The following is an 8,964-nucleotide window of genomic DNA, read 5'->3' on the forward strand; positions in this document are numbered from 1 at the left end:
AGCGCCACGCTATTTTGTTACTTAGTTATTTGCATTAACCTTTTTTTCCCCCTTCTTCTTCTTTTTGCTTCTTCTTCTTTTTTTAAAAAAAAAAACTCTAGGAACTATTTCTGTGTGATTTTAAAGGGCTAAATGGGTTCGCGTGGTTTGTAAATTCATGCCGATTTACCTCTTTTAGTGGTTTAAAGTGAAAGGTTTCCATTTTAGGAAAACCAATCTCGGCCAATAATTAACATTCATAATGACCGTTTCTCATAAGCAGGATTTAACTACCAGATAGACCCCAGCGAGTGAACCACGGTTGCTCCCCTCCTTGCGTGGATTTTGATGACATGGAAGAATAAAGCACCACTCCGAAATAGCGCACAAGTCTGGGCTAAACCCTCGTTCTCATCCATGTCAGCTCCACCGCTGGCCGCATGAGGACAATTTGCTTATTCCGAACAATAGCAATGTTTATTTTGGTCGACCTTTTAAAGAAAAAAAAACAAAAACAAAAAAGAAAAACAAAACAAAACAAAAAAAAAAAAAAAAAAAAAAAAAAAAACAAGAGGGGAGAGAGAGAGAGGCATGGGGAATAGAAACCGGTCTCGTTAAAAAGGCAAGGATATAAAGGCTTTACATTTCTTTCTTCCTCATCCTGAAGGTATAAACCCTCAGGTCTGTACTTTTCCCGAACTGACCATCTCATTAGGAATAAATAAATAAATAAATAAATGAAAGAAAAGGAAGGGGGGAGCCACCTCCCAGGCTCGCATGTGGACATGGCACTTCTCCTCCAGGAAGCGACCGCGGGAGGTTGCAAGCCCATGCGCTGTAATTCTGCGCACTTGCTCCAGACTTTAGGGTATTAGTTGATTTTCGAGCCGGGTTTAAGGCTCCGTTCCGGTCCCCACACAGCTGCCTTGTCAATAAGGATCTGTTCCAAGCAGACATTCCTTCTGGGAGGACATTGCAGCTCTTTAAGACTTCATCTGAAACATCATAAGTACTAAAATAAAATGGCAAGGGAAAATTACCAGACACATGGTCATGGGATATAGAAGTGCCCCGACTCCAGTTTGCATAGTAAAGTCGCTGTACAGACTGTGTGACAGTGGCTTATTTTAAACAGCTCCGAGACACGGAATATAAGGGAAAAATAACAATCGAGGCGTACAAAAATATCGAGACCGGCCTTCTCCCTTGTACTGCGAGCTGGAGGGGCTCTGCGGCCCCGCTCTGCCCTTCGCTGCTCTTTGGCGTCTCGCAGCTCCAGAGGAAAATCGGGATTTGGCGGAGCGGGCGGGGGCTGCCGGCCCGGAGCGGGCAGGGGCGGCGGGCACGGGCCGCGGAGCCCTTCTCCGCCTCGGCCACGGAGCTGCTGCTCTTAACTTGAAGCATTTCAAGTCAAACAAATCAAAATGTATTTAGTGAAGACAAACAGGTTTTAAAGAGCCCTGAGATTGTTATTAGCACCCGCTAAGTGAACTCGTTCTTTAATCAAAAGCGTTCTGAAGTGTGCTTAAAATACTGGCTGCTACTTATCTAATCAAAGATAAATAGTCATAAAGACACCCTCTTCCACCGTTCCCTTGCCCTTATCTCGGCGCATTGTCCTCATCTCCCAGCCCGCCCGGCTGCTGACAACAGATTATCTTTGCTTCGGGAGCCTAATTGTTTTCTAATTTTTTTAAATAATTGCTTCTGAGCGAGGTGTGCAAATGAGGATTAGGGTAATTAAAGCTCCGCCGGTCCGTGCAGTTTTGCTACCCGGCGCACGCACGGCTTCCTCGGGGCCGCTGCCGAGCCGCGGAAGCGCCGCGGAAGCTCCGCGCTGCGCCGCGGGGCCGCACCGCGCCTCCGCGCAGCTGCCCAGCGCGCTGCGCCCGCTCCCCGCCAAACCGATATTTATTCATCCCCGACGTGAAGGTGATTAAATACGGGCTCGCATCGAGTGGGCCGACCCGAGGGGGACGGGGAGAGGGCGTGGGGCGGGGGGGCTGGCGGATTGCGCAAAGCAGAGAGCAGGAAAGAAAGGAAGAAGTTGGCCAGAAGTTGGGTTTTTTGTTATTTTTTGTTTCTTTGTTTTTTTGTTTGTTTTTGCAGAGATGCGCCCGTAGGGGCCGGCGGCGGGGCTCCCCCTGCGGCCGCGGCCGCACCCGCGCAGCCGCGGCGGCCGGGGCCGCGCCGCCAGGCCCCGCCCGCCCGCGCCGAGGCTCTGCCCGCCGGGCCGGGCTGGGCCGGGCCGGGCCGGGCCCGCCGCGGCGGGGGCCGAGCCGCGGGCGCCCAATCAGCGCGGCGCGGGGGCTCGGGTGCTTTAAGCGCCGCGGCGGCGGAGCGGGGACAAAGTCCCCCCGGCGCCGCGCCGAGCATCCCCGCTCGCCTGGCCGCCGCCCGCCCCCGGCGGCTCCGCGCCTCCCCGCCCGGGGGACGGGAACGGGAACGGGCACAGGAACGGGCACGGGCCCGGCGGGCGGCTCCCCCCGCCCCTGCGCCGCGCACCGGGCCGCGCCGCGGGCTGCTGCGCGCAGCGGCCCGCGCGGTGCCTCTCGCCGCCGCCGCCGCCTTCCCCGCCGCCCGTGGCCGTGGCCGTGCCCGGCGCGGAGCCCTGGCCATGTCGATGCTGCCTTCCTTCGGCTTCACGCAGGAGCAGGTCGCCTGCGTCTGCGAAGTGCTGCAGCAAGGGGGGAACCTGGAGAGGCTGGGCCGGTTCCTCTGGTCGCTGCCGGCCTGCGACCACCTGCACAAGAACGAGAGCGTCCTCAAGGCCAAGGCCGTGGTGGCTTTCCACCGGGGCAACTTCCGCGAGCTCTACAAGATCCTGGAGAGCCACCAGTTCTCGCCCCACAACCACCCCAAGCTGCAGCAGCTCTGGCTCAAGGCGCACTACGTGGAAGCCGAGAAGCTGCGGGGGCGGCCGCTGGGCGCCGTGGGCAAGTACCGCGTGCGCCGAAAATTCCCGCTGCCGCGCACCATCTGGGACGGCGAGGAGACCAGCTACTGCTTCAAGGAGAAGTCGCGGGGGGTGCTGCGCGAGTGGTACGCGCACAACCCCTACCCGTCGCCCCGCGAGAAGCGGGAGCTGGCGGAAGCCACCGGCCTCACCACCACGCAGGTCAGCAACTGGTTCAAAAACCGGAGGCAGCGGGACCGAGCGGCGGAGGCGAAGGAAAGGTACTAGCTGCACCCCCCCCCCCCCCATCCCCTCCGCCGGCTTTCCTCCGCGGCCTTGCTCGGCTGCGCGCTGCGCTGCGCCCGCCGAGCAGCACCGGGCCGGGGCGCGCAGCGAGCCGCGCGGACACCTCGCTCCCTCCAAGTCGCTTGGGGTTTTTTTTTGTTTGTCTGTTTTGTTTTGGCCTTGTTTTTGTTTCTTTTTTCCTGCCGCGGGTAACTGCGTGTCGTGTCCCCCCCCCTCCGCCACCACCCCGCAAACGTGCTGCCCGTAGGGGAGCCGCGGCGCGGGCACCGCGTTTTTTTTTCTGCGCGCGGGGCTGGGTGAGGAGGGGGAGAAGCGAGCACCCAGCTCGGCGGCCCGGGCCCACCTGCCCGGCGGCAGCGAGCCCCTCACCGGCCTCTCCCGGCCGCGCCGCCGCCTCCGCCTTTGTCCGCGGCCTTCCGCTCCGCGCGGGCGGGCGGAGCCGCCGGGGCAAGCGGGCCGCGGCCCCGAGGGAGCCCCCCGGGCCGGGCTGCTGCGGCTCCCCGCGGCGCAGGACGGGGAGAAGCGGCCCGGCCCGGCCCGCTGCCGCCGCTCCGCGGGAGCCGGGCCCCGGCGGCCGGAGCGGACGGGGTTTGTGTCCCGCCGGAGGTCTTTCGGAGAAAACTTTTTCCGAGCCTCTCCAAGAGCTGAGTGCGTTCCCAGGGCGTTTCTGGGCCTCGGAGCCGTGCCGTAAGTTTTAATTAAATTAGAGAAACAGGAAAAAAAAATTGTAACCCCTCCACCGCCACTCCCAACCTTTCCTCCTCACCTAAACTAACAGGCGCTTGGGTTTACATGATGCGGCGCAGCTGTCTAAATAGGAGGCCAAGAACGGCAGCTGCGGAGACGATCCGTTATTAAAATATTAGCTGCTTTTTTTTTCTTTTTTTTTTTCTTTTCCCCCACCCTGGCGCTCGGGGAGCGGCTCCGGCTACCGCCGTGAAATCCCGCCGCGGGGGCCCCGTCCCTCCGCCGGGCGCCGCGGGGGCCCCGTCCCGCGGCTGCTGCCGCGGGGCCCCGGGCGCCTCCCGCCGCCGGCCGCGCTAACGGCCCCGCTGTGTTTGTGCCTCGCGCAGGGAGAACACGGAAAACAACAACGCGGCCACCAACAAGCCGAACCAGCTCTCGCCCCTGGACGGGAGCAAACCCCTCATGTCCAGCTCCGAGGAAGAGTTTTCGCCGCCGCAGAGCCCGGACCAGAACTCGGTGCTGCTCCTGCAGGGCAGCCTCGGCCACGCCAGGAGCTCCGGCTACGGCCTGGGCGGCCTGGCCGCCTCGCAGACCGCGCACAGCCTCCAAGGGCACCAGCTCCAGGACTCGCTGCTGGGACCCCTCACGTCCAGCCTGGTGGATCTGGGCTCCTAGAGGGCGGCGGCGGCGGCGGCCCGCGCCGCGCGAGAGGAGCCTTACCTCGGGGATAGAGACCCTCGGTTGTACATAGCGGACAGCACACGGTTTTACAGCTTGCCCGGTGATTCTTAACGGGGCTCTCGGCTCTTTTCACACGACCCCGCATCGGCTCCTGGGCCGCTCCCTCCCCACCCCAGCGTCTCCCACTATCACCATTATTATATTTTTTTCCACGTAGCCAAACGCAGAGAGCAGCAGAAACCCTCTTCCCTTCGAGTTCAAACGAGCTGCTCCCAGCGGGAATTACCGAAAAAAAAAATTAAAATAAAAAAAATAAATAAACCCAGCTGGATCCGATTCCACCCGAATAAAATCCAGCCCCGCGGGCGTGGGGCAGGGACGGGCAGGGCGCATCGCTGCCCGGCCACCGGGGCCCCGCAGGGCCGGCGCGGAGCTGGACGGAGGCAGAGGGCCGAAGCCGCTGTGCAGAGCCCTGTGTTGTAGCGGGAGGAGGGAGGGGAAGTTACGTTTACATTTTTCATATTTAGAATATCAGAAAGATTTCGATGTAGTTTAAATTAAAGGCAAAAAAAAAAAAAAAGCAATGAAAAAGCTGCAGTATTAGAGTTTAAACAAGTGCCTATGTCTTAACGTGGACGTGCGAGGCGGTTAGCTAGAGAGCTCCCGTGAGCGAACGCCCCTCAGGCTTCTTTCTTTTTCGGTGGTGAATTGCATCGATGTGGCTAAAAATTAGGAGTTTAATAATAATAAAAGTTGCCGGCCGTTTCCTTCTAAACGAGTATTTCTTAGACTGCCCCGCCAGCTCCATGTTGATGTTGCCTTCTCCTGTCTGTCCCTGCTCGCCACCTTCCTAGTTTGGCTTGCAAAGAGTCTGCGGACGAAGCTGTCTGTCTTGAGTATTTGTTACCGGAAATAGCATGTGCTTTCAGGTTTATTTTCTATTGTACCTAAACAGTCTAAATTAAACAACGCTGATGGCAGAACATCGCGGCTGCACTTTTCTTTGCAGGGATGAGCCCCGTGCCCCCGCCGCCCGCCAGCCTGGACGTGCCCCGGGCCGGGCCCCGGGTTTCCCGACGGGGTCCCCCGTGCGAGTGGGACAGGTCGTTTGCTTTGCAGCCTAGGGAGGAAGGGAAGGGCGGAGGGGCAAGGCGGGGGCCCGCGGCAGCGGCTCCGCGGGGCCGAGCGGGCGGCAGCGGCCGGCGGCGGAGAGCGGCCCGCCCCGTCGGGGCCACTGCCCGCGGCGGGGCCTATCCTGGCCCGGGCGCTAACGATGCCGATCTCCCGTGTTAGCGTTTTGCATCATTAAGCTCGGGTTTATTTAAGTCGCCGCCGTGTTTGTTCTCGGGGTCTTGGGCCATGGAGAAATGTCACCCTCTGCAGGAGGGTCTTCCCAGGCCGCAGCGCTCCGCACGCCTCTCCTCCGCTCCGCATGCCTCTCCCCCGCTCCCCGAGCGGGCAGGAAGCCCTCGGCAGCCCCGGACGCGCTTCAGAGCTGCCCACGGTTCCTCCCCCCCCCTCCCCCCCGGGGACGCGGCGGCGGATCCGACCCCGCTGCGGCTGGAGCAGCCCCCGCGGCCTCCCCCGCTGCGGCCTGCGGGGCAGCCGGGGGCCCGGTGCTTTGGCCGCGAGGGTTATGTCGCCGCACTATTCCCCCGCCTTGCTTCGGTCTAGCATCGGCCGCCCCGTCGGGCCCGCAGCCGAGTGCCCCCGCGGCAGCCCGGGCCCTTTCCCGGCCCAAAGCGCGAAGAAACGGGGGCGGCTTTTCCGGGGAGCCGCCGCCGAGCGGCTCTGCGCCCCGAGGACGGATAAACTCCAGCTCCTGCTTTTCGCTTTCCAAGCCGCGGTCTCGGCGGAGAGAAATAACAAATATTGCCCGGGGGCTCCAGCTCCGCGCGGCAGAAAATCAGAGCGGGCACTCGCGAACCAGCGGCTGTTTTCAAAACAAACAGCGGCCAAGGCGCTTCCTGCGCGCAGGCTCGACTTGCAGGGGGGCTGGGGGTCAAACCCTCCCCCGCAGCGCAGACCTCCGGGCCGGGGCTGCTGCAGGGCCCGGAGCGCTGCCGCCGCCGTCCGGGATCGCTGCCCACCCCAGGAGCCAGCACTGCTCCGACGGCGCGAGGGATGTGGTTGCAATTAGGGCTGAGCGTCGCCGGGGGTGGGGGGTGATGGAGGATGCTGGGGAAACCCCTGGGAATAAATTCTCCGCCCTGCGAGGAGGAGAGGGGCCCGGCAGGAGCGGGGAGGCCCTGGGGCTGAGCCACCCGCAGGTAGTCCAGCTCTCGTCGGGGCAGGTTGGACCTCGCAGCGAGCTTCTCCCGGGAAAGTCAGCCCTAGGAGGGGGCTAGGGGCTGTTTCTCACCTTGCTCCTCTCCGTGTTTCCAGCGGCAGGAAGGAGTTAATGCCATCTCTCTCCCTGCTCACCCCCCAGGACAGATTTCACACTGTGTTCAGGTCAGCCAAAAAGGAGAGGAAATGGAGAACAGCAGAATGATTAATTCTACCTGCTTTTCCCATGAGTGATCACCTGCTTTCGGGGTCATGAATAGCAGGTAGCTCTCTCCGTCTCCAGCTCTGAGAGGCTCATTTGTTTGGTGACAGCTGAGTGACAAGACCTGAAATCCGAGCCCTCAACTTTGCCTGATGTGTGGATAAAACCCTGGATGTTCCCTCAAACATTTCAGGAAATGAAAGTTGTAACGCGATCCCTTGTGCGCCCACATCTCCCCCAGCAACACACAAAAGCTCAAAGGAACCTTCTCGGATTAAATTCAGCCTGGAGAGGATGGAAGGAAAATGGAGAGCAGGCTGAGAAAGCTGGAACTGGCAGGCTTTTCTTCAGCACTTATTGGAAATGTCTGTCCAAAGCAGGGATTTAGAAAGGTCACCTCTACCGTAAGCTCCTCTTCCTCCAGCAGATCAAACCGGCAGTCCTCTTCCCCCTCACCTATCCCCATGCAAAAAGCTTTGGGGGCAGCCCGCAGGGGGGTCACGCTTAGCTCCCCCAGCAGGAAATTCGGCGTACAAAAACAAATGCCAAATGGGAAAACATCTCAGCCACCCCGGCTCCCTCCTCATTTCATTTCCTGGGTCATGTTTATGGAGTGCTGGCCCAGGCCAGCGCCCATCCGCTCTGCCGGGGCCCAGCCGGGCCTCTCTGTCCCTACAGGCCCCCGGCGCTGGCCGGCCCCGCTCCCAGCCCCGCGACCCTGTGCCACGTGCTGGCAAATCCACCGGAGAGGCCCGCAATGAAGAGCGGATGCGCGCTTAGCTGAGGGATTTAAAAGCAGCATTTTCAGGCCCGGCTACTTAAAGTTCACATATCCATATCGGAAATGCTAGCTTTGAGCCTGGAGCACTGGTGTCTTCAGGAGACCTGTGCACTCTATGTTGTAAACCAGGCTTGAGCATATCATTTTGTTTTTTTTTTTTTTTTTTTTTTTTGAAATTTGTATTACCTACTGAGCACACAATCTTGAAAATATTGGCATTGCATTATTTAATAATTGCTTAACTATTACTGGAATTCTTAACACTCCGCAGAGCTGCAGAGAAGCCCTAGCACATGCACCATGTACCTAACCTCGGCGCTTGTCCCCTGCTCCTGTTTTCCTCCAGTGAGCAGACAGCAGCAGGCAGGCAATGCCCGGGAACGCATGTAAAACCTCACTGTTTGCCTGCCCAGGTGCTTTTTTTTTAACTGCCCGTGATTCTGCATCCACGGATGGGCTAACTGCAGGGTGAGGCTGTTGGCGGTGGGAGCCTGTATCTCTGCCTCCAGCGGGTTCTTATGCCACCGCCAGCTCTCCCATACAGGGAAATGAAGTGGTTCTTCAACCTACCCCCTGTGCAGAACTGCTGTTAACAGCGGCAGAGGGGGTAAAGGTGCAGCTGGCACAACCCTGGCAGTAGAAATCTGTCTTCAAAGGTGTATTTTGCTATCCCTCCTGGGGCTGAAACCATCAGGTTTTCCTAGGGCATGAGGTGCTACGCGAGGAGAGCGGGGGGGGGGAGCAGGGGCTATATCTAAGGGCGCTTTGGTTCAGCGTCAAATGTCCACAGTAGCCTGAGCCGCCGTCATCTTTCCCAACTGGATGCGGACACAGCTTTAAATATAGATGCTGACCTCGGATGGAGGAGAACGTGGTTTAGTCTTCGGGGAGAGGAAGCAGCCGAGCTCCCCAGAGCCTAGACGTTTATCAGCTTTTACGCCAGCAGCAGCCAGATGCTCTTGAGTCCGGTTGGACCAAAGGTGCGAGGCTGAACCCCGGCCCGGCCCTGGCCACCCCGGCTTCCCTCGTGGCCAGCCTGGCCACCTGCCTCGCCCCCAGGCGCAGGAACATTCCCTCTTGCTCCTTGGGCTCCAGCACTTGCTCCCACCTCCCCAGATTTTAAATTGAGGTTGAAGTTTCTCC

General features: G+C 59.7%; 1 protein-coding gene across 1 annotated transcript; it reads left to right on the forward strand.

The window, feature by feature from the left end:
- The first annotated feature begins 2,553 nt into the window (after nucleotides 1-2,553).
- SIX1 (SIX homeobox 1) lies at nucleotides 2,554-5,314 on the forward strand. Its single transcript, XM_062576527.1, has 2 exons — nucleotides 2,554-3,156; nucleotides 4,255-5,314. Exons 1-2 carry the CDS (start codon nucleotides 2,597-2,599, stop codon nucleotides 4,541-4,543), a joined length of 849 nt encoding a protein of 282 aa, XP_062432511.1. The 5' UTR covers nucleotides 2,554-2,596; the 3' UTR covers nucleotides 4,544-5,314.
- The last annotated feature ends 3,650 nt before the right edge of the window (nucleotides 5,315-8,964 follow it).

The sequence above is a fragment of the Rhea pennata genome, chromosome 5 (genome assembly GCF_028389875.1).
Source record: "Rhea pennata isolate bPtePen1 chromosome 5, bPtePen1.pri, whole genome shotgun sequence".
NCBI lineage: Eukaryota > Metazoa > Chordata > Aves > Rheiformes > Rheidae > Rhea > Rhea pennata.